A 25,591-nucleotide genomic window follows, 5' to 3' on the forward strand; every position below is an offset into this window, starting at 1 on the left:
AGGTTGTGCATTTTAGTTCCCCTCAGGAGGGAACATATTTGTTCTTGCGATTGTTAGAGCTGGCTACTGGAAGCCAAAGCTACGTTGCTGATTTTGCAGTTATATTATGGTTGATGTGTTAACCTTTAACACATCTGATTGCTAACTGCCAGCAAAGTAAACCCAGTATTCGTTTTGAGATTCCATCTGGGGTCCCACCCCCATTAGTTGTATATGTGTATACATATAAGATGTGTTGCATGCCACTTCAATCTCTAAGCAATGTGAGATTCCTGGAGTTCCAGGTGCTCATCTTGGTTCATGTTTCCTTTTAGAAATAGGGCACAGTGGAGACTTTGGTGTCTCTATGATATCTGGTTTATTTACACTCATATACAACCTGAGTTTATGGTGGAGGGGTTCCAAGTGTCAACACCCAATAGGAACTTGTGTCTCCCAAAGCCACAACCTTGGATTCAAACAAAAATCAAACATTGCTTTCTGACCCCCTGCTTGCTGCTTCCCACCTCCCCAACCAAACTCTGACCTAAAAAAACTCAGGCTTTTCCCCATTTAACCATCTATGGACCATTATTGTCCTCTATCCCAATAATAATAATAATAATAATAATAATAATAATAATAATAATAATAATAATAATAATAATTTATTTATACCCCGCCCATCTGGCTGAGTTTCCCCAGCCACTACTGTGTTAAAAACAGTACAGGCAATAACCCCCCCCAGGCAATAACCTCATGAGGAATCTAGCCTGGTTTATATTGCTAGGATAATATGGATTAGAAGTCTGACTCCCACAAACTCATAACAGATGCAAGATATAAGATGACCTAGTTTCTGAGGAACCATAATGTAGCCCATAACTCATAATAAAACATGACAATCATGTCATTTGTGATTAGCTGCATTGCCCTTCAGCTGTGAAACCATTTTGAATTAAATGTATAGTTAAACTGGTACTATATTAATTTTATTTGGGATATTTTGCCCTGTGGTAGAATTGCTGCTATATCTTTCTGTTGGTCCTACCAACTTTTCTAAATTTCATTTATATTTTAGTATGTCAGACTAAATATGTGATAGAGGGGCGAAAATATTCCATGATCTAGCAAGGAGCAAAAGCTGTCAAAACCAGGCATTTGTATGGTTTGCCCTTCTAGATTAAGTGTGTGCATACAAAATAATATACAGGGGAGAAATTCCTGCATTTATTACCCAAAATATTACTTCTTTTTCAGAACATTTTAATTTTTAAAAAATAATTTTAATGAAATTTTCAAATTTTACATCTCAAAATGAACATCATGCATTACAGTCAACAACTTCCCCTCCCTCCCCTTCCAAGGTTCTTTTAATTTGCCCACCATTTCTGCATATTTTTGTATATTCATCTCATTCAGTTCTCCCATCTTACATCCCTTTTAAATATATTATACTCTTAAATTTACCTTAATACTGCCAGCTTTTCAACTGGACACAATTATTTTCTACATACTCAGGAAACTTTTTCCATTCCTCTTTAAATACCTGTTCTTCTTGCTCTCTTATTCTACTTGTTAGACCTACTAACTCTGCATATTCCATCATCTTAAGTTGCCAATCCTCCTTGATAGGGACCTCCCTCACCATCCATTTTTGGGCTAACAAGATCCAAGCCACTGTTGTTACATACATAAATAAGTTTTTTCTGATAACTGGGTCTCTCTGTCTGAACCACTCCTAACAGGAATGCCTCTTGGGGTTTTTTTTGTGTAGGGGGTGTTTTAAACATTTTTTCCATCTCATGATATATCATTTCCCAATATTCTTTAACTTTTTTCCATGCCCACCACATTTGAAAAATAGTTCCTTCCATTTCGTTACATTTCCAACACAAATCCGATTTTGCTCTTAGCTAGTCTACTTGGGTTAGATACCATCTATTAATCATTTTCATGTAGTTTCTCTTTCTTTTCCAGAACATTTTTAGGCATGCTTTGCCCTATAAGCAATCATGGCTGAAAGCTATATTAAAATTTAGAGTCATGGGAAAACAAAAGTACACCCTCTTTCAATTCTGTGGTTTTACATATGAGGACATAATAAAAACCTTCTTAGTAAGTCTTAAAATTAGGTGAATGCAACCTCAGATGAGCAACAACACATGACATATTACACTGTGTCATGATTTATTTAACAGAAATAAAGCCAACGTGGAGATGCTATTGTTTCATCATGTTAAATGTGGTTTCTCTTCCGTTTTCATAAACTGCATTGTAGTATATTTCTTACCTAATCCAAATTTCTATTTCATTATTGCGAAGATTAACTTTTGAAGATGAGGTGCCTAGAATTGAAGAGCATCTAAAACCAAAGGATATATCACCTCAAGTGTAAGTATATACATACATACATACATACATACATATATTGTCTCTGGAGATCTGTCTCAAATAGAATCTAAAATTTGTGGCATATGAGCACCTGTGTCACTTTAATGAGTCTTGTATACCAAATATGTTTTAATTCTGTTTTGCTAGCATTTTCGTGCCTGAAAACAACTTTTCCACTCCAAAAAAAAAAAAAAAAGGTGCTTTGGTTATTTATTTGTTTGGGCTCACATACTATATAAAAACTTGCTTTATTTCATTTTTTTGTTTTTGTTTTTCCACTTGAATTTTAGAACTTTGAGTGCCATGTGGCCAGTGGAGATAGGGTATGCTTCAGTTAGTACCATTTTCCCATTGCCGTTTATGTACGTCTCTAAAAAGTTAAATTATTCTTCCTGTTGCAGATTTATAGGAAAAGGCACTGCCTTTCTTTCTTTTGGCTTCAGATTAATTAAGAGCTACACCCAGCAAGGTTTAGATATCATTGGAGGTAAGAAGATGTAAGTTCTACCCAGTTAAAGATAGAACACCTGTAGAAACATTAGGATCCACCTCCCCTTTCTTTTGCGTGTCTCAGTATCCTTCCAGTCATATAAATCTAGAAATGTTGTTTGAAGTCCTTGCCTAAAACCATCTTCTTCACAATTCCTTTTAGCAACCTATTCTAACAGGAGCAAACGACTGGTGTTGTTAGATGGGAAAGGATTTTTCAGTCTGGATTTGCTTCCTACTAATCTTTCTGGTAAGGTAAATGTATAGTCTGCTTTCAATTTCATTTCACATTTGTGTGCACTTTCAGAAGGAAGAATTAAACAAATTTTAGTGTGCCCACTAAGAGCTTTATACCAGCCTCTGCCACTTCACATTTGACTAGTGCCTCTAATGATCTGTCTTTTTTGTTTTGTTTTAAACTATTTTTCTGATGTCATTCGGCAATATTCAACAAGTAATTGTGCAATGAGTCTCCTTTGTGTGTGTCGTAGGGGGTTGGGTTGAGAGAAACCCTACAACAGATTTAGGAGGGGTGTGGTGGGGAAACCCCATTGTGCAATGAGAAATCCTTGAGTTGACAGAACGCCCGCCTTAGTGCTACATTGAATTCCACCTTTAATGGTTTTGTTTTCAAGTGTATTTTCATTTTGTGTCAGTCCTTTTGATCAAGTAGCCCAGATTTCTCTCTTTAAAAAAAAAGGAAACAGAACATTAATTTCAGCATTAGAGTTATTTTTTGATCAAAGTAAGTATTAGATGTTTTGTTTATTTTCTCTTCCCGTATAGTGTGTGCTTATACATGTCAGTAGTACTGCATGTGAGGGATGTCAGTTTGCATTTCTTAGTGCAGAAAGTATTGATCTGATGTCTAGAGATCTTTCCTATTCTATTTACGGTAATTCAAGAGGGTTCTGGAAGCTTCTCTGTGTGAAAGAAGCAAACAGAAGGTTCATGGTGTTTGGGTTATTTCTTCAGAGAAGCTGAGGACAGATGGTTTAATCTGGTTCTCTTATCTCTTCTGTCAAAGGTCATGCTGACTATATAAGTAAGGCCTGGGTTTTACTTTCTCTGTCTATCTTTTTGTTCTGGTGTGATATTCTGTTCTGTATATAGTGTTAAGGTTTAGTCTTGTTATAAGTTCTTGTTAGTTTAAGATTAATCTGCTGCAACTGACAGTGCCACTCCTGAATGTATTGGATTTGTGACCTTTATGCTCATTTGCCTTCAGTAACAATAAAGCTCTGCTGGATGAAGTACAATTGCCTCTGGTCTATTTTTGGGAACCCTGCAACATGTTTTAAGTTTTTCCTCCACACACACAGCCCTGGAATCACCCTCCTGACACCTACGCCACTGCTCCTTATCTTTACCAAGCTGGGGTGCTGCCAAGGAAGATCAGGGCTGCGCAGCTGAACCAATGGGAACACTAGAGTGTACAGCCACATGGCTCTGACCTTGCCCCAGCCTGGTCCAGGTAAGCAGCAGTGACAATGGTGCCAGGAATGTGGTTATCCGGCTCTTCCTCACCCCCCCCCTCCCTCTCTCTCTCTCTCTCTCTCTCTCTCTCTCTCTCTCGTGGTTGTATTCTGTAACATGTCATTGACACAATAATAGCACATTAGTGGTGGATTTATACTGGACTGCACAGGCATCATTCCATATTATTACTTGTTCTGCGATGTTTCCCTAATATCACATTACTTCCCTCTGGAAGGGCAGCACAACAAAAGTGGAGCTAAATAAATAAATAATTGGAACATTTTGCAGTATGAAAAGTTACAGGATTTCAGCAGGAAGTCACAGCCATGTGTATGTACATGCAGGTCCCACAATCTGTCCACTCACAATATGGAAATTCAATGTAAACAATTGTGCCCAAACCTCACTATACACTCTGCAGATTTAGCTTCCTTCCTTCCTTCCTTCCTTGTGGTTGCTAGGCAGTGGCAGCCATTTTTGGGAAGAAACCATGCAGGGAGGGAGCAAGATCAGATACAAGTATAGAATGATAGAATTGTAGGGTTCGAAGGGACCCTGAGGGTCATCTAGTCCAATGCCCTGCAATGCAGGAATCTAAGCTAAAGCAAGGGAAAGCAGGAGAGATCTGACAGATCAATTTTTCCTTTGTTTCTCTTTTGATGTTTGGCTGCAGCCAAACCAGGAACAAACCATAGAGAGAGATTGCACAACTCCCAGTTTAGAAATGTTCCCATAGGAAACAATGGTGATTATGGACTCATTATGCTAATGCTTGTCTAATGAACGATTTCCAGGGAACACATTGTGTTCAGTAAACTGGACTAGCATTTATCTTAATCTGTTCTTTTCTTTGAGGTCTTCTAGCTGAGGAGTCATTTATATTGATAAATCTGCTCTATTCAGTGCCCAAAACCCTTTTCCATTTCTGTTCTGCTAGATACAAAGCATGAAATTGTTCATAATCCTGTACCAACTCAAGTTAGCCATGTTAAATATAATTTTAAATATTTCTTCTATTCAATTGTAGAATATGAATTTTCTACTGATTTTAATGACTATCTTCTGAGTAGTTCCATTGAAGATGGAGCCAATAGTATAAAACAGTTGAATTAGCTGAGCTTGTATTCAATTACTTGCCAGAAAGACATAGGAAACCAGAAATTCTATGCAGATGATTGAATGGACTGGTGGAAGAAGACTGATCTCGCCACCTCTCCTTTGCAGATCTATCTGGTGGAAGCCTAGTTAGAAAAACCTGTCTGCTAAGTGGTAGCACCTTTGCTGGCTGCAGAAGAGAACACTTCCCTTTCTCTGTAGCTAGAATGGAAACACATGCTAGTACTTTAGTGCCTTTGCAGCTTGTTTCCCTCACCTCCTCCCTATCTAGTAATGTCTGTGGATTGATTTACAAGGCTAGATTAGATTCCCAAATTATTATTATTATTACTATTATTATTATTATTATTATTATTATTATTATTATTAAAATCTTGTTTGTGTTCAACTTTTCAGTTAGAAGAGAGTTGGAGTTTCCAAAGTCTCAGCTCAGCTCGGCAAGAATCATCACTTACTCTGAAAAGTATAATGTCTACTTTGTTCTGCAAAAAGATTTCTCAATTAAGGTAAAATTGTGTTTTGTCATTTTTGATGCAAGTGGTTTTTTTTATCATGAGAAGAGAAACTATTTGCAGATTCTGTAGCATAGGACTTCAGTATTTCCCTGTTAGGGAAGATTTGCGCAGCATGTGAGCATATGGAACTAGCTATATGTCGCTTTCAGAGAAGTGTAACAGAGCCCAAGTGTAACCGCCCCCGCCACTTATTATTATTATTAATAATAATAATAATAATAATAATAATTTACAACCCACTTTATTTTTACTGATAAGGAAATAAAGTATGTGCACATTAAAAAGAGTTAACGTTAGATGTAATTTGAAATCTTGTAAAATACAAGATCTTTGACATCAGTATTTTTTTTTTTTAAGGTTTACAACAAGGATTATAATGAGACTTGTTCAGTAGAAAATCCAGGTTTTGGACGGTTAACCTTTTTATCATTCAACCCAGTGAGAGATGAACTCATTGGTGGAGGAATCATGGGAGTAAAGGTATTGCCATTGCCATTTTATTTATAAGCCACATTTTCCCACAAATAAATCTGTGCTCACAGTCACAGAAAAAAATCAAAATACAACAACAATACATAGTAAGCCATATAGTAACAATGCAACATAACACACACAAACAAATCACCAGCAGTTAACAGTTCATTTGAACTAAACATTTAAATGAACATACACATTACTAATAGATCAAGTCGAAATATATTGTCAGGGTTTCTGGGAGAGAGGAGGAGATGACAGAGGAGACGGAGAGCGAGTGGGAGGAGGGGCAGAAGGATGAGGAAGAAGATGACGGAATTCTGAGGGAATCCACGAGTCTGAGCAGCGAGTCAGAGGATTCTCAAAAGGGGGTTACCTTAATCAAGCAAAGGGGAGGAGAAGGGAGAAGCGGAGAGGAGCCCAGTGGAAGACAGAGGAAGCAAGAGACGTCTCAGCCGGAACGGAGTAAAGGGGGTGGAGTCGTCAGCCTCTCGGAGGGAGCAGGATTAGGAGAGAACAGAGAGAGGGGGTTGGAGCAGGGTGTTCAGCCGGAAAGGGTGGAGAGCAGAGCAGGGGGTGGTGTAGCGGTCGAAAGAAAGGTCAGCGGTCTAACGTGGCAGACGTACGGCCACAATGCTGAACTGTATGAGAAGCAGAAATCTTCAATAAACTTTTCCTGTAAATAAGCTGCAACGGAGTGAGGTCTCTTGTGAGCTGGGACCAGATCTGGGTGGCCGTGACATATATATTAAGCAACAGTTGGTCTTCTGGCAGCTGTTCCCTTCTGAAGGCTTTTAGGGCTGAATGGAGGGGCAAGACTAGTAGAGATAGCCATCCTCTGATGTCCAACACAGAGTCTTTCACCCCTCACAGTTATTCCTCTGGAAACAGCTCCCTTCTGAAGGGATGTAAAAACAATACAGAGGCCTGGGCAAAGCGGGTGGTAAAATTCAAAAATGGCCTGGGCAAAAGAGGAGAGAGAGGCTAGCCTGCTCCCCCATGGTACCTGTTTTGTAACTAGCCAGACTCAGCCATAGAAATGCCATTTTGTGTTGGGTGCTCATGGTGTTTTCCAAATCTGCCCGCAGGCCCAATAAGTTTGGCAAACCCTGCTTTTTTGTTTGTTGGTTTGTTATTATTTGAACAGTCAAGTTCATGATTCCATGGCAGCTTACAACACTGGATACTTTCAGGCATAAACAAAACAATCCTTGTAACATTTTATACAGAAGGCCTCTTGGAAGCTGGTTAATTGCATCAATTCCGTAAAGAGGTGTGCTGAAAGCATTGTTGCCAGTCAGTCTTCAGCAGAGTGGACATTCTATAGGTGCATGAACACTAGAATTATGTTTTCCTGCGTTAAGTTTGAAGGCATGACACCAAATTAATGTAACTTGGAAGCTGCATGTTTAGGGGTGCTGATCAGGAAAATCAGGATATATGAGGCCTCTTATTTTGTGAATCACTCACTGGAATCCAGATTTTATCAGTTATGTGTATATGCATTATTATTCCATGGACACTTCTATTATGTCACTTGGTGGATGGCAGATCATGCAAAAACTATTGAACTAATTAATATTGATTTCTGATCCACATCTTTATTATTCTTTTACTACTGAATTACTGAATTAGGTGGATTCAGTTGAAGAAGAAGAAAAATCTTTTAATGCTTGTTTGGTACAGAAACCTGTAAAATTATCATTGCAGCTCTCTGATGAATACTTTGCCTGCTAATAAAAGATTTGGAGAATAGATTTTTTTGGGAGGGGGGTTCATTAATTATATAATACATATTGCTATTTTAAAAGAACATGAGGATTTCTTCCGTCTGGTTCTAGCAGCGTCCTTTCTAATAAAAAATAAAATAGCACACTTTCTGAAATGTAAATCCCTTGCCAAAAAGATTTCAACACAGCTCAATCATACGCATATTTACTTGGAGATAAATCTCACAGCGTTCCAAATAAGTGTCCATAGGAATGAGGTCTTAAACTTCTAAATTTCCAACTGATGCTATTTAAGCTTTTCAACTAAGTTTATAATATTTTCTATTTTAGATTTGGAAGTTTAAAGAAAAGAGGATCTCAGAAGAATCTAACATCTATCCAATGTGCAATTATGGCCTCTTCCCCAGGTACATGAGTTTGTGTGAATTTTGGAATGAGCATTTAGACTAAAGAGCCCAGACCCAGATGCCTGTATATGTGTACCTTATTTCTTTGATGCAATCCATCACAATTCATGTATGTGAGTTGGAATATACAAATATGTGGAAGTATAACTATGAGAAAAGTATCACCCTTTCCATTTGTGATTCAAGCTTTCCGGTGCTCATGGAGCTGCAGCCAAAATATCATCACTCACACACAGGCAAAGAGGTGTCAGCAGACTCAGAGTAACCTGAGGTTTGCATATATGCAAACATTGTTTAGAATATACGTGAGGGAGCAACACCCCTTTCCCAGTAGCCTCATCATAACCATAATAATGTTGAGGAACTGAGAGCAGGAGAAACAGGCAACAGCTTAAGAGAGGAAATGGAACTAAGTGACTGAGGAAAGGAAGAGACACATAGATAATATATATACAGTGGTACCTCGGGTTAAGAACTTAATTCGTTCCGGAGGTCCGTTCTTAACCACTTTACCTAATGGGGCCTCCTGCTGCTTCTGTGCCACCGGAGCACAATTTCTGTTCTCATCCTGAAGCAAAGTTCTTAACCTGTATAATGAAATATTATACACAAACACACCCACATATATATACACAAACAAACAAACACACGCACTGGTACCTCAGGTTACAGATGCTTCAGGTTACAGACTCCGCTAACCCAGAAAATAGTACCTCGGGTTAAGAACTTTGCTTCAGGATGAGAACAGAAATCATGCTCTGATGGCGCGGGCGCAGCGGGAGGCCCCATTAGCTAAAGTGGTGTCTCAGGTTAAGACCAGTCCCCCCCCCAAAAAAAAGTTTACACAAATTCTATTTTAGCTCACAGCTTTGCAAATGGAATGGAAATGTTTACTTAGGCTGAAATCCTATATGCTTGCCAAGGATAAGCTCCATTGAGCATATCTTTTGGCAGGCTTTGGGCAGAGATGTGAAGTGTTAGGTGATATTTTGCTGTCATACTTCTATGGAATGATGAAAAATTTAATGCTGATTTTTAAAAATGGTTTTGTTGGAGATATTGTTTGTATTATATTTGATTTCAATTATATAGTAGAAAATTGTTATAGATGTGAACCTTTCTGGGCTTATTGATAAATAAATAATAGTATGCAATACGTTTAGCAGTGTGTGGTTACATCCATGTCTTGGGTCCAGAGTTTTCATGAGCTGATCTCCAGCTGGATGGAGGAAGGGAGGAGGTGGTTTTTGCTGATTCCTTCTTCCCTCTGTAGCCCCTGGTGATGCTTGAAAAACTGTGCTGGAGGGTTGAGGAAGTGACCCTGGCTCCTGCAGCTAAAAAGGAGAATTTGTGTGAATTGCTTCTTTCCTTCCACCATTGGATCTCGGTGTCCTTTCCACAAACAGAAGCAGCCCTTCCATTTGTAGAAGCCACACATTGGATCCAGCCATATATGTCTTGCTCAGTAGTGACACTTCATATAAAACATCTGGTTCTAGCAGATTTTCTCTTTTTATCAGATTCAAATAATTCCCACAGTATTTTCACATTGCTATGTTTTATTTATGTGTGTATATATATTTAATGCAGTAGAGAATATCCACACATGGGGAAAAGGTGGTGCACAAATATGGATTTTGATGTCCTTATGCAAAGATACTACTGCTTTTCTGAATGCCATTTCACCTGCTACAACATCAATGGGAAAATGCTATTCGAGATACCAAATGCACATACAACCGAAATTACCTCTTGTGTCTACTCATCTGACGTTAACGTTTTGGTTACTTCCTGCAAAGGCAATGAAAGTAAGTTGTCCCAGAGAAGCTGCAAATATTCCAATGTTATCTTCATACTTATCTCCTTATTTTATGGCACATTTTATTGCTGTTAAGAAAAAAAAATACAAGGGTTTAAATCTCCAGTCTTTGTACAATGTACAGAAGGAGTTTCTACCAAATCTCTTTCTCTGCACTTCTCAAAACCCAAGCTACTTAAATCCCCAAATTCCACTCCTAACTCCTCACACTTTCAGCCAAACCATCCACAGCCTTCTAAAAAAGTAGTTTATGGAGCTGTCATAAAAAGTAAGGAAGAAAGTCAGATCCCCTCTTTCCCCTTGTAATTCAAGCACTAAACATAGGATAGATCTTGACAGAACAGAGCAAAGCTGGAGACTGGAGTGTCCTCCTTAGCCAAGCAAATAGTGACATGATAGAGTGATCCAGGTGAGTTTCCTTGCACAGAAGTGGAAAGCATATCACACCCTCTCTAACATCCTAAAACTGCAACTAAAGAAGCCATCATAAAAGGAAGGGGTTGACATACCCAATTTCAAACACTGATTTCAATAACAAAACCAGTGGATCCAACTCTGTAATCATAACTGAATTGTTACAGCTTTACTAATTTCGTGTTTTCCTGTTATTCTTTTTACCCAGTAAAATCTTGGAGTGATCAAGGCTCCTTGCTGCACACATTTCAAGGTCATTCGAAAACTGTCACAAAGCTGCTGCTGCACCCAAACTCTTCCTCTTTATTTATCTCTGGATCTCTAGATGGATCAGTCAAACTCTGGTCATTTGATACAATGGACATTTTTTACAGGTAGTTTAAACAAGGTAGTACTCCCTAATTTATAAATATATGGGTTTATATCTGGAGGTGGAAGGGTACCTTTGCATCCAGTTCATACATTTTACACACCAGGAGGTTGACTAGCATTTCATATAGCTTCTAATGTTGTAATCCTATGCACACTTACTTGGGAATAAGCTCCATTGAACTCACTGGAATTGATGTCTGAGTAAACATGTATAGGATTATGCTATGAATTTGTTTTAAAATTCTCCCCCCTGAATATATTGATTGTTAAAGATATTGCATCACTTACTTTATACAATTCACTATAAATCGTTCAACAAATTATATACGGTAATTATAATGACTTTTAAATGGCTTTTGTAGGAGCTGGTGTTATATATTGCTTATAGTAGCATTTTTCTGTTATATTTGCATATGGTACAAACAGTAATTACCTATTGTTACAAAGTTCCTTCTTTTTGCTGGCTGTTTGACAAATGTGCCAAACTGACTAATGATGTTGTCCTCATCGATTTAGCATCAGTACTTGCACATAATGTGGATGATGAGGACAATTTTAATGAATATGATGTGCTTCCAAGAGTGTCATGTCATGATTTTCAACCATGAACTGGCTGAGTGCAGAGAAGTAGTGGGAGGCACTAGCTGGGGAACCCCCAAGGGAAGAAGGCTCAGAGACAGGGGTTGGTGGTGGAAAGACAATGAGTGGTCAGAGGGAGCAGACAAGGAGGAAGAGATAATTGAAGCTAAAGAGGCAACAGGGTTTAGTGAGCAGGAAGAGGCTGTGTCAGAGAGCAGTCCAGAATTAGAGACAGAAGCAGAGGCAGAGTGGAGGCAGGCTGCTGAAGAAGCCAGAGAATCTCCCCCCCCCCCCGCTGCGACCAGCTTCCCTCCCCATGGTCCCCCAGAACATGCAGAGAAATGAAGAGGGCGGAGCAAAGAGAGACAAGACAACAGAGCCTTCGGCTACTGGGGAAGGATCCTGGGGAGGATCCTTAGAGAGCAGTGGGAAGGCGGGTACCTTCAGTCCTCAAAACTGCCTCACTGGAACAAGACCTAGTGGGAAGAGTTGCTGTGGTCACTAGGCCTGCACTGTTTCGTTTCTTTGAATGAAACATTAACTTCACTGACACCAGGTGTTTTATGGCTGATCTACTCCTAACTCCAGCTCCCAGCACTTTTCTTCAGCTCACATCTGGCCTATAATACCATTCTTTTATATCCAGCATATCACCATTCAAAGAAGGAATACGTTGGATTGGCACAGTGGATGATAATTTTCTGTACTGCTGTTCTCCCCGCAATCTTCATATATATGACCTGAATTCATTTACTACCTTTTGGACTCGTTTCAACAGTCCGATAACTAAACTCTACGTCTGTAGTGCACATGAGAAGTCCAGCAGGGTGGTTGCTATGGGTGCTGACAACAGGTATGTTGAAATGTTGGGATTTCTGTAAAACAGATTTCTTAAAAAGCATATTCTTACTGTTTCCAGTGTGAACACATTGTGATTCTTCCAAAATAAATATATTACTATCTGGATGATATAACTCTGAAGCAAATGGTTCAGAGTCATTCCATACATATCTACTCAGAAGTAAGCCCCACTGAGTTCAGGAGGACTTATTTCCTGGTAAGTGTGTATTGGACTGTAGCCATAATATCCTTATGCTAGTATCTAAAACTGAAAGCAGTTTCCTAAATAAAGATGACTGCATATATGGGGCCCTTTTATGGCAATGTAAAAGAGTTCTATTTAAAGTGTATACCAGTGTTTCCCAAACTTGGGTCTCTAGCTATTTTTGGGCTACAAGTCCCATCATCCTTAGCTAGCAAGACCAGTGGTAGGGATGATAGGAATTATAGTCCCAAAACAGCTGAAGACCCAAGTTTGGGAAACACTGATGTATATAATAGTTGACCTATAGATTTTTGTTTTTTAAAAAATTCTATTTGCTCTCTGTTTTCTTTCCAAAGTTTAAGAATATTCTCACTTCAAGACGGGGAAACATTATGCACAGTTCTGCCACCTCCTTATCCTCCTCTGATCCAGCCAGTTCTAAGTTTTACCTACAACCGAGCCAGTGGAACTGTTTTCTTCCTCCTGACACCTTCAGAAATATGGGTCTACACAGTAAGGTAATCATGCTAAGCATTTTGCTTGCCATTCCAGTTACTGCATCAATCCAACTCTTACACAAGTGTGGTTCACAATTTGTTCAGCGGGTGAGGAAGCCCTGATGAATAGGAAGAGAAAATAACATCTTTTATCGCTTCTGCAGCAACTGCACCAGCTGCCTGTGATCATCTGCACCCAGTTCTAGGTGCTAGTGCTTACAGCCCATCATAGCATCAAATCCATATATCTGGTCACCTCTTTCCACATTAACTCCTTTCTAATTAAGATACTATTACTAAGAGCTACACTGTTTACGTTCTTTGCATTAGACAAAATCAGCAGCAGCAAGAAGCAGGACTTTACAGCCATTAAGAACACAAGAGCCTGCTGGATCTGGTCAGTGGCCCATCCAGGCCAGCATCCTGTTCTTACAGAGGTCAACCAGGTGCCTGTAGGAAACCAAGAAGCAGCACCTGAGCACCAGAACACTCTCTCCTCTGGCAGTTTCTAGCTACTGGTATTCAGAAGCTAATAACTACTGATGGTCTTATCTTCCATGAATTTGTCTAATCCTCTTTTAAAGCCATCTAAGTTGGTGGCTGTCACTGCTTCTGGTTTGAGTGAGTTCCATAGTTTAACAGTGTGCTGTGTGAAGAAGTGCTTCCTTTAATCTGCCCTGAATTGCCCAGCATTCAGCTTCCTTGGATATTCATAAGAACATGGGAGAAAAACTGTTCTCTGTCTACTTTCTCCATGCCATGCATCGTATTATAAGCTTCTATCCTGTAGCCTTCACTCGCCTTTTTTCTAAATGAACAAGTCCCAATTGCTGGAATCTTACCTCATTGGGCAGTTGCTATATCCCCTTGATCATCTTGGTTGCCCTTTTCTGAGCTTTTCCCAACCCTACAGCATCCTTTTTGAGGTGTGGCGGCTAGAACTGTGCAGTGTTTCAAATGCGGTTTCACCATAGATTTGTATGGCATTATGCTATTGTCCCTAAGGCTGTCAAATTATCTCCATTGGAAGTCAAGACCTGTGAGGCAGGCTACAATCCTAATCCCTCACTGGCTGGCATGGGGATTGATGGGGTAACACAGCCAGCACTGTATGCTCCTCAGCCCTACCAGTTTGACTGGCCAGGGCAGAAAGGGGTGGGTAGGTAAGGAAAATGCCCCTTCGCTGTCTCAACTTCTAGGCAGGCATTATGGAGAGGCTTAGATTGAGTCTAATTGCTGTCATGTGATAGCAGGACCCAGCAGAGCCTATAGCAGCCAAGTCCCCCTCCCCAAATGCTCCATTTCAAGACTTTTCATTGACAGAGATATCACCAGTGGTAGCTTCTGCTTTCCATTTGGGTGGCTGCATTGGTGTGTTCCTCGCTGGTGGGGACTTCTCTTCTGATAGAGCCAGGCAGGACTGGACACCTCCTCCAGCATGGCAGATCTGGGATGTAGATTGCTCTTCCTGTCAGTTTGCTAGCTGGAACTGTCTTATCTGTCACTGGGTGAAAATTGGGGTCACGGGATAGGGGAAGCTTCCACTTGCATGTTATTATTGAGGTACAGTAAGGTAAAGGTAAAGGTACCCCTGCCCGTACGGGCCAGTCTTGCCAGACTCTGGGGTTGTGCGCCCATCTCACTCAAGAGGCCAGGGGCCAGCGCTGTCCGAAGACACTTCCGGGTCACGTGGCCAGCGTGACATCGCTGCTCTGGCGAGCCAGAGCTGCACACGGAAACGCCGTTTACCTTCCCGCTAGAAAGCGGTCCCTATTTATCTACTTGCACCCGGAGGTGCTTTCGAACTGCTAGGTTGGCAGGCGCTGGGACCGAGCAACGGGAGCGCACCCCGCCGCGGGGATTCAAACCGCCGACCTTTCGATCGTCAAGCCCTAGGCGCTGAGGCTTTTACCCACAGCGCCACCCGCGTCCCATTTGAGGTACAGTAGCAGAGGGCAATTCAGTCAGCACTATACAACCATGTGGTTGCAGACAGGGTATCAGTGACATAGCTTCAGTGCCACTTCTTACCTGTTACAAGATAGGACCAGCTTTCATCTTCCTCTTTGATTGACTCACATCCGTCATGGGTAGCTTTCCATAGAGAATCATTTCACTAGCCACTGCTCTTTATGAACTTTCAAAGCAGCTGTGAATCCCTTTTTCCACGTGGTTACTTATTTATTTATTTAGCATATTTGTTATGCACCCTTCACCCAATGGTCGCAGGGTGAGCTACGTATAGCAATTAAGCAGCAACTTAACAATATCATATGTACAATATTAACATGTACATAGAACATTCTTAACAGCCTAAAAAAACGGCTGCTCTGTTGTTCTGCTGGCTGCTGAATTATTTTAAATTTCTTGTTTGCTTTAAAAAGTATGCTAGTCTCATTTTATTGTGGTTTTATGTTGTGTTGTGGTACTTATACATAAACTGCTTTGAGCCAAGGAAATGCAATATTTAAATATTTTAAATAAACAAGTAGAGTAGGTTAAAGAACAGGCCATTTATAATTTGAGGCCAAGAATATGTGTATTGGGGTGTTCCTCGCTGGTGGGGGGCTTCTCTTCTGTACTTCAACTGCAGAAACAGAACCAACCTGGCAAAGCCTAATGCAAAAGGTGTAGGCTGAATTTACTGTTCCAGTTTACAAGGCACCTCTAGCTTGAGCTTCTCAACCGCACTCAACCAGCCATTGAAGTTGACTCTAGTTCCCTCTGTAAAACCTTTTGTTGTGCCCTTTCAGCTCTTGCCAAAATGGCATTGTCTCACACAATGTGCTCAGTGAATTGTAGCAGTTTTGGCTTAAACATGAGCCCTGGTGATTGATAGTAATCATCCACCCTTAATTCCAAAGAATTAGTTTGGATTAACTCTCGAGAGAATTTTCCCCCTCTATTGGCTGATGTTAGCAAGTGACATTGGGGATTTTTGAAGCACCTGAAGATTTTACTGTTACTAGGTGCTGAAGGTTTTTAATAGAAGCCAAAAATAAATTTGCTGATGAGTAAGATAAACTTGCATTCTCACCGTAATATTGAAAACAGTTGATTGGTCAGTCGGTATGTGTTGCTGCAAGTTAAAAGGTATAGAAAAATAAAATTATATTTTTAATGTTGTTCATTCTAAGGCAAAGAGGCAGTGAAGTGAACATTACATTAAAATACTACATTACTTGTCCATATTGACCTATTTGAGGCACATTTTTAATGGTATTTGATTTGTAGACATCAAAGTCAGGACCTTTTTAAAGATGGTACACAATTTAAGGAATCTGTCCCCTGGGTGAAGTTTCCTCTGTCCCCATCTTAGTTACATGTCAATAGCTTTTAAATATTTGATTTGTACTGCTTTAACATATTGTTTTATGCTGGTTGCTGTGTAGTATGTGTGTATTCTTGGTTTCTATATTTTTACTTCTGGATATGAAAGCCACTCTGATTACTTGTTTAAACAATATAACAATAACCTGAAATTAATTAAATACATACCATGTTAACAAAAAAACCAATACAACCCCCACCTGCTGCCCACAGGACACCATAAAGAAGTACCTGGTCCTTTCCCACCACTCCTCCTTCAGGGTCTTCTGTGCTGTTCTCCATGTGCCCCTGAAACTGCTCTTTTAAATAAAGGAAGTACAATGTACAAAATAATAAATATGCACCTGTTTTAATGATAGAGGTGTGCATTTTTAAAACGTCGCAATCTGTATTATGGCTCTAAAATGGATTAGTAAGAATTGGAAATGAAACTTTGGAACAGTAGATCACACACACCACAACCACTGTAATGTATTTGTGGCAAGTGAACAGCAAACAAAACAATTTCCTTAATTATTATTGCATTTGAGTCTATGTTGTTTAATTGTTGCCAAATCCTTCCTTTGCCCTAAATTCCCAACGTCTCAGTATCATTGTGCCTCCATTATACTCCTCTGTCCTTATATCAGGGCAAAAAGGTCTTAGTTTCACATATTCGCTCATAGGACCTAAACTGGTTGTGACTGACCAGGAATGAGACCTTGGGGTCGTCGTAGATAGCTCAAGAATGATGTCAACCCAGCAGCTGTGAAAAGGGCAAATTTCCATGCAAAGAAACCTTAGAAAAGGAATGAAAAATAAACCTGTGCCAGTATAACAACGTTGTTATACAAATCTACATTTTGGAATACTGTGTACGGTTCTGGTCACATAACATTAAAAAGGGATTTTGTAGAGTTGGAAGAAGGTTCAGAAAAGGGCAACCAAAATGATCAAGGGAATGAAGCAACGCCCCTGTGAGAAAAGCTTTGAGACGTTTCAGTTTAGAGAAAAGACGAGTAAGAGGCAACATGTTGTTGTTTAGTCATTTAGTCGTTTAGTAGTGTCTGACTCTTCGTGACCCCCTGGACCAGAGCACGCCAGGCACTCCTATCTTCCACTGCCTCCCGCAGTTTGGTCAGACTCATGTTTGTAGCTTCGAGAACACTGTCCAAACATCTCGTCCTCTGTCGTCCCCTTCTCCTTGTGCCCTCCATCTTTCCCAACATCAGGGTCTTTTCCAGGGTGTCTTCTCTTCTCATGAGGTGGCCAAAGTCTTGGAGCCTCAGCTTGACAATCGGTCCTTCCAGTGAGCACTCAGGGCTGATTTCCTGAAGAATGGATACGTCTGATCTTCTTGCAGTCCATGGGGCTCTCAAGAGTCTCCTCCAGCACCATAATTCAAAAGCATCAATTCTTTGGCGATCAGCCTTCTATATGGTCCAGCTCTGACTTCCATACATCACTACTGGGAAAACCATGGCTTTAACTATACGGACCTTTGTTGGCAAGGTGATGTCTCTGCTTTTTAAAATGCTGTCTAGGTTTGTCATCGCCTTTCTCCCAAGGAGCAGGCGTCTTTTAATTTTGTGACTGCTGTCACCATCTGCAGTGATCATGGAGCCCAAGAAAGTAAAATCTCTCACTGCCTCCATTTCTTCCCCTTCTATTTGCCAGGAGGTGATGGGCCCAGTGGCCATGATCTTCGTTTTTTTGATGTTGAGCTTCAGACCATATTTTGCACTCTCCTCTTTCACCCTCATTAAAAGGTTCTTTAATTCCTCCTCACTTTCTGCCATCAAGGTTGTGTCATCTGCATATCTGAGGTAAGAGGCAACATGGTACCAGTCTATATAACATCATGCATGGAATGGAGAACATGGATAGAGAAAAGTTTTTCTCCTCGTGACACTAGAATTCACAGACATCCAATGAAGCTGAAGATTCAGAAAAGCGACATAGTTAAATTATGGAAGTTGCTCACACAAAAGGCTACCAACTTCGATGACTTTAAAACATGATTAGACGCACTCATGGAGGACAGAGCTATCAGTGGCTTATGCTATGTTCTTCCTCCACGGTTTGAGGCATTATTCTTCTGAATACCGAATGCTGGAAACCACAGGTGAGGAGAGTCCTGTTGTCCTCAGGTCCTGCCTGTGGGCTTCCCACAGGCACCTGGCTGGCTACTGTGAGGAGAGGATGTTGGACTAGATGGCCCACTGGCCAGATATAGAGAGCTCTCCTTATGCTCTTAGGTGCTGCTGCTTGTCCTTGCACATGTTGCTCTTTAAAGTATTGCTGAGCAGATGCACACCTGTCATATTAGTTCAAATATGTTTAAAAATGCAGTGGAAATATATCTGGACTTTGCAGAATTTGGTAAATGTATGTTTTGCCATTGACTCTTCAGTGAAATACAATGGTAGAACACTGAAGCTGTTCAGGGAATCTCTGCTGTGGTCAAAATGGAGCTTATTACTGGAAAATGGTGGGTATCACCTCCTGCTCAGATTTTCCTGGCCAAAGGTGTGGGGACCGTTCCTGAAGTGGCTTATAGGAAAAGAATGGCTGAGTAATCCTCCAAATGGAACATGATGCGGGGAGAAACCCCCAGAATGATAAGAAAATTAAAGCCTGATATATGATGAATGCATTTCCTCTGCAGTAGCCTGTCTGGTGTTAACTTTTGAAGCAGGGTTAGTTAGAATCTAACCATAGTGGTTTTCAATATTTTTATTACTGTTTTTTTACATCCATACCCCACTTTCCAGACTTTTGTGGTTTCAGTTTTTAAGAAACTTTAGAATGTTCAAACTCACAGTTCTATTCATAGAATAGTTGCATTTCACATTCAGCAACGTTTGTTGTGGGTGTGAAATGGAAACCAGTGCACCACTGTGCACACTAATATTTTTTGTATATAGGCTGCTCCAAAAGGCAAAATACGGTAAGGTAGGGCAAGAGTTATTTAACAGAGATAAAATCATGATTGATCCTGGGACACTTAGAGCATATAAATATGTTCCCTAACCAGCCATAATGGGGTGTGTTCAATTGTATTCGAAGAATGATGAACCTGCCAGCTTACCCCCTTTGAGCAGAAGACAGAGAGGCTTGTCTTTTGCATTAATCACCCCTCTTCCTTGAAGCCTTGAAAAGCGATATCTAATTTTTGCCTTTGTTCTGGTCAGTTTCAGCTTCTCCGCAGCTTCATAAGTAAAGTTATCCATTAAAGTAAACTGGATAAAGCTATCAAGTACTGACCTGAACTTGCTAGCTTAGTGGTTTTGAAACATGGAAACTCATAAGGGATTCCTCAATGAACAAACTGATAACAGCAGACAAACATGTACAAGCTTGCACGCTAGTATTCATGTTTTGTAATGAGCAGCTGGAGGAGAAAGTTGTTTGCGTTCTGTGAAACAGTTTAAATGGGTCACTGGAAATGCTCAATGGACCACGCAACTTAGAAGATGATACCCAAACCCTCTGCCAATGTGCAAGGATTCCTCATGTGACTCAATGTGGAAAGGGGTGGGTGAAGCCAGGAAGTTTTATAACGCGTCTCCTTGGGAGTTGTGAACCTTTTGAGTTTGATTTAATTAAGAAAATTAATCTCGATTACATCAGAACTATCTAGCAGATGAAAAATCTTTCAAGCAGCTATCTAGCTGCTCAGGCTTGGCAGCTTTTTTTTTTAAAAAACATCATCCTTTCTACAAATGAGTCTCAGCAAGGGTGTATACATGAGAACATACAAACAGAAGAATAATGTTTTTCAGTACTGCTTGGCAGTATGAAAGCCTGTGCATACTTTTTCCTTTCAGCGTATTTAGGAATAAGATCTGAATGAATGGACATACTAAAATAGCTACACTGGTTTCATTGTCTTGATTATGGTTGATCTCATATGTCAGTCGCAGAGGACCCACAGAATCTAGAGAGTATGTAAATTTTCATCTTCTGGATTTCCAGCATACCTGATACCTTTCCTTTTAAAAATCAATTTTGTTAAAGGTTTTCAACCTAATGTACCATAAAATTCAAACTAAACGAAAGAGAATAAAACAACCCCAATATATCAAACAGAAAAAACTAAAGAAAAAGTAAAATATATTAATATATTAATAATATATTAATTGTAATATTAATATAATAATAATACTCAAGTGATCCCCATAAAACACAAAATTATGTAGCACTCAGTACACCTGATTTATGAATTGCTTCTCTTCTGCAACATTTTGTAAACTCCTGTGCAAATAATAACAATCAAGGACTCACAATAGTTTGGATGGGAAGGTGAATTTTGCCAATTCTGTCTTACCATGATGCCCCAGCACCACCATCCACTGACTCTGGTCCTGGGAGTTGGGGAACCCTCCAGAATATTGTGGGAGATGGTGATGGGTGCTACTGGGGAAAACAGGAGAAACCACCTTCTCATCTCCTCTGCCAGCAAGCTCCTTCTGCTGAATCAGAAGGACCTTTTCCATCCAAGGCACAAGTCAGCTCCATGGCAAAGAGTGCCTTTTACCAACACCAGCTGCATTCCTGGGCCAGGGATAGTAGTAGTAATGGTGGTAGTAGTAGTAGTATTCATTCATTCATTCATTCATTCATTCCCTGCCCATCTGGCTGGGTTTCCCCAGCCACTCTGGGTGGATCCCAACAGAATATTAAAAATATGATAAAACATCAAACATTAAAAACTTCCCTAAACAGGACTGCCTTCAGATGTCTTCTAAAAGTCAAATAGTTGTTTATTTCCTTGACATCTGGTGGGAGGGCATTCCGCGGGGTGGGTGCCACTACTGAGAAGGCCCTCTGCCTGGTTCCCTGTAACCTCACTTATTGCAGTGAGGGAACCGCCAGAAGGCCCTCAGCACTGGACCTCAGTTTCTGGGCTGAACGATGGGGGTGGAGACGCTCCTTTGGGTATACTGAGCCAAGGCCGTTTAGGGCTTTAAAGGTCAGCACCAACACTTTGAATTGTGCTCAGAAAAGTACTGAGAACCAATGTAGGCCTTTCAGGACCAGTGTTATATGGTCTTGGCAGCCACTCCCGGTTACCAGTCTAGCTGTCAGTCTAGCTTAGTCACAGTGGTCCATGCACTGGTAGCTTCACAGTTGGATCTCTGCAATGTGCTCTATATAGGTCTGCCTGTGGGCTTGGATTGTGAGTTGCAGCAGGTACAGAAAGCAACAGTAAAGTTGGTGGCTATCCACAAACATAACACCAGTTCTGGAGGAATTGCACTGACTGTCAGTTAGCTACCAAGCTCAGTGTGGTGCATTGACATGTAAAGTCCTAGGTGTTTGCTCGACTGCCTACCCTTGTAAACATCAGCCCGGTATTTGAGATTGGATGGACATTAAAAACCCTTGTAGAAATAGTTTCCTGTACTCAGGCATTTGGTTAGTTGATTGGAGATGTTTTGTCACTCTAATGGTGCTGTAAAGTAGGTTTGATTTATTGCTGTTGCAGCTTGATTTTTTATTTATTGTTGTTTTATTTCATTATGTTTTTATGTTGTGCCTTGCTGTGGGAATTTAATGAGCAGTGGGTTCTAAATTACCTAAACACAGCACAGCTCTAAGTTACCTAAACACAGCAAAGTGTTTAGGTAATTTGAATTTGGTTTTGAAAATACTGGGGGGGAAACACTCAGAAGATTTTTGTATAAAAGTAGATGATATGACTTCTGTATTATGAAAGTGAGTTAATACCATTTGTTTTAAATATAGCAAGAATGACAGACTTATTATGTCCCAGTTTGTTCTTATTGTTTGGTAATGAATCCGTGTTTCATTTTACACATTCAGTGGGATAATGCGTAATTGCAAATTAACATGTGACAAACATAATGCTTGAACTCATGATGAGCCATGGGGTTATTGCTTAATTAAGTTACACCCATTGTTATTGATGCGTTGAAGATTACTATCGAGGACTTTGTATGTACTAAGGAACAAATCTGCTGAAAGCATTAACACTGAATACAATTTTTTTTTAAGTGGGTAATTTGGCTCAAAGGGAGAGGCTGCATGGTGAAATTAAGCAGATGAAAATTTAATGAACTCAGAGTTGTATTTGATGTAGCGCTATGGCAAAGGTTCCATTGGTGCAAGGATTTTCCTTGCAAAACAGAACCTTCTCCCCCCCTCCCTCCTTAAATCTGCTGTGGGGATCCCCAAATCCTCCTGAGCAGATCTGGGAATCATGTGGGCCGAGAAGAGGAGGATGTTCTCATTGCACTATGAAGAATCTTTGTGCTGCCTTCCAGTAATGCAATAATCTCATTGAATTTGGCCCTCATTGCCTTAGGCTGTGTACAAAGCACTAAGCAAAATACTCAGGAGCTTGTAGTACAGAATACCAGACACGCCAAGTGTCCCTATTTTCCAGGGGCAATCCCGGATTTAAAGAAGTCATCCCAATTTCTTATTTGATCCCAGAATGGCCCATCTTTCCATAGGATGTCCCTTTTTTCATGAGAGAAATGTTGGAGGGTATGGAGTTATGCAACCCCTGAACCACTATACAACCTTTAGAAAACATTTGACAAGGCAGCACTGTATAGGGAAGTTTTTTTTAATGTTTAATGTTTTATTATGTTTTTTATGTATGTTGGAAGCAGCCTGGGACAGCCCAGTCAGATGGGTGGGTATAGATAGTAAAATTATTATGGTTTGTTGAGACAGAGGAACTCTTCCCTTTTGTAGCTAATGTTCAAATGTTTCTTCCTTAATAATTAGCAATGAGTTAAATTTAATGGCTCCTTGCTTATATAAACTACCATAAAAGTTGTCCAAACTGCCCTAAAAGTGAATTTTTAGCCTCTTATGCCACTGGGAATTTAATAATGAAATCCTGTTCTATTAACCCTATTGATTTTCAGTTACCTTATGTAACTGTGATTTGTGGTGTAATATGCAAGGATTTGAGAGGTTATATTGCTTTGAGGTTTGACTAACTAGATCCTAAACTGTTTCTAATCTAATATTGTAAATGTCTCTGTCATTTTTAATAGAGGATGTTCTGTTTATTCTGGGAGAGTGTGAAACCATAAAAAAAAAAAAATTACTTGCTGAGCCAGCAATCCTAGGACGTTCCCATTTGAACAGCAATAAATAAATTTTTGTAGTTTCCAGTGGAAGTTGAGTGGAACTTTGGCTTGGCTTCCTTCTCAGAGGTTTGGCCAACCACTCCTGAGATGCAGTGGTCATGTGACTGTGCTGCCGCTGCATCTAAAAAGTGTTCACCTTGCTGCTTGCAAAAGTACCTCCAATAGGGAAGTTGACTGTGAGTTTTCACCCTGTAGGCATGAAGGCAGTGTGGCAGTCTTGGTTCCCCCCCCCCCCCGCCCTCCAAAAAGGAAGAAAGTAAGCTTTCAGGCAATGAAGAGGTGAAGGAGGAGTCCAGCTCTTCCCACCTGTTCTCTGCAAGGGACCTCAAATCATTGTTAAAGAAGGCCTTATCTTTGCGGATCACTTCTGTGGGGAGGGGATAGTATTCCCCAAATGCAAGTCCCTCATGATGAGGTTTCCTTTTCCAGAGAACTTCAATGTTTTGTTAGTGTGGGGCCCCCAAAGCTTCCCACTCCTTGCTCAGGTGCCTTTATCTCTATGATAAAACTGAGGAAGATTTCTTGAAGGTCAGAAAAACTCTTGCATGATCTCAGTTTAACATTACAGTAGTGATTTATGTAAATTCAGAATGTTGTGGGAGGTTTTAACACCTGAAATGTGCTTTGATTCTAGGACTAATCCGGCATGTAGAGCAGCAGTGTGGACTATAGGAGAGCTACAGCAACACTTGTATAGGAAACATCCCTTTGCTTCGTAAGTTTCCTTAATCTGTTTGGTAGTCTTTCTAATTGCTGTTGAACTGCTTTTTCATCTGGCGTAGGCTTCAGTTCATTAAATATTTTTGTCTGTTCAAACCCTCTTTGGCTGCATTGGTAGAGTGTATTAATCCAGTTAATTTCTTCAGGAATAGTTTTGAAGTAATTTCATTCCACATGTCTAGAGCACCATATGTGATCCCTAGTCAACAGGGAGCGATGAATGTGAACAGCATTATAAAAAGGGTTTACAGATAAGATGATACTTGTATTCAAGAGATTTTACAAGCTGAATATTTCTTACATGACAACAGAGTCCCCCTGTCCTGACAGCCTTGGGTGTCAGAATGAATTATTCACTGCATTAGTGGGCATGGAGTTCAGGCAGACCTATGACTGAGTCATAAACTCTGCCTATGGAAGAAATGACATTTGCATTTTGATGAAATTTCAGATGAGCAACAGGGGAAAAATTGTTTTGAACAAGTCACCATCTTAGATTGGTGTGTTGATAAGGCTATAATGCATGGATCACACACACACCCAAAAGGAGAAAGAAAAAACACATAACAATATTGTTATAGTTTTAACATGTTGATGTTTACTGTCCTGGGCTTCTTTGGGAGGAAGGGTGGTGTAAGGGTATTGGGGGTTACTCGAGAGCAATCAGGCAAATGCCTCCCTGGTTTGTTGTAAAGCCTTGTTATTGGTGCAAAAAAAACCTTCACTATGCAGAGCGCCACTCTTCCGTGGCTCGCTCATTCACTGGCAGAATCTGAGAGTGGGCGGTCCTTAAACCTTCCCCAGCAGAGTAGTTTCTTGATGCCCAATCTGCGCCTCCCCTCTCGGCGCGGAAGCCTACTGCGCAGGGAGGGCGTGGGTAACGGAGGACCTCTCTCCTCCCCGCTTTGCCCAGGCAAGGTGTCCTGGCACCGCCTTGCCTCCTCCGAGCCCTGAAGCTCCTCTCCACTGGAGGCGTGGATACTCTCCTCCGCTGAGGAGGTGCTGCTTCCCACAATCTTTGGGGGCTCTCTGTAATCCACCTGGCTTTTCCCCTCTCGCCCCTGAGCCGATGGCAGTTCCCTGACAGGTGGGATGCAAATGTAATTAATTAATAAATAAT

The 25,591-nt window shown here is 40.5% G+C and overlaps 1 protein-coding gene across 3 annotated transcripts in view; it reads left to right on the forward strand.

Annotated features, from left to right (window-relative positions):
• LOC309363939 (uncharacterized protein) overlaps nucleotides 1–25,591 on the forward strand; it is a 79,023-nt gene that overhangs the window by 5,047 nt on the left and 48,385 nt on the right. For 2 of the 3 annotated variants that reach the window (XM_081900462.1, XM_081900463.1), the window contains exons 3-13: nucleotides 2,305–2,373; nucleotides 2,775–2,860; nucleotides 3,026–3,112; nucleotides 5,854–5,963; nucleotides 6,330–6,452; nucleotides 8,507–8,583; nucleotides 10,174–10,391; nucleotides 11,025–11,190; nucleotides 12,414–12,620; nucleotides 13,169–13,330; nucleotides 24,386–24,466. In XM_081900462.1, the coding sequence (XP_081756588.1) occupies nucleotides 2,305–2,373; nucleotides 2,775–2,860; nucleotides 3,026–3,112; nucleotides 5,854–5,963; nucleotides 6,330–6,452; nucleotides 8,507–8,583; nucleotides 10,174–10,391; nucleotides 11,025–11,190; nucleotides 12,414–12,620; nucleotides 13,169–13,330; nucleotides 24,386–24,466 (1,386 nt within the window). The remainder of the gene's footprint in view (nucleotides 1–2,304; nucleotides 2,374–2,774; nucleotides 2,861–3,025; nucleotides 3,113–5,853; nucleotides 5,964–6,329; nucleotides 6,453–8,506; nucleotides 8,584–10,173; nucleotides 10,392–11,024; nucleotides 11,191–12,413; nucleotides 12,621–13,168; nucleotides 13,331–24,385; nucleotides 24,467–25,591) is intronic. The other variant, XM_081900464.1, reaches the window with a different exon arrangement.

This window comes from Podarcis melisellensis (genome assembly GCF_964234715.1).
Source record: "Podarcis melisellensis genome assembly, chromosome: 2".
Taxonomy (NCBI): Eukaryota; Metazoa; Chordata; class Lepidosauria; order Squamata; family Lacertidae; genus Podarcis; species Podarcis melisellensis.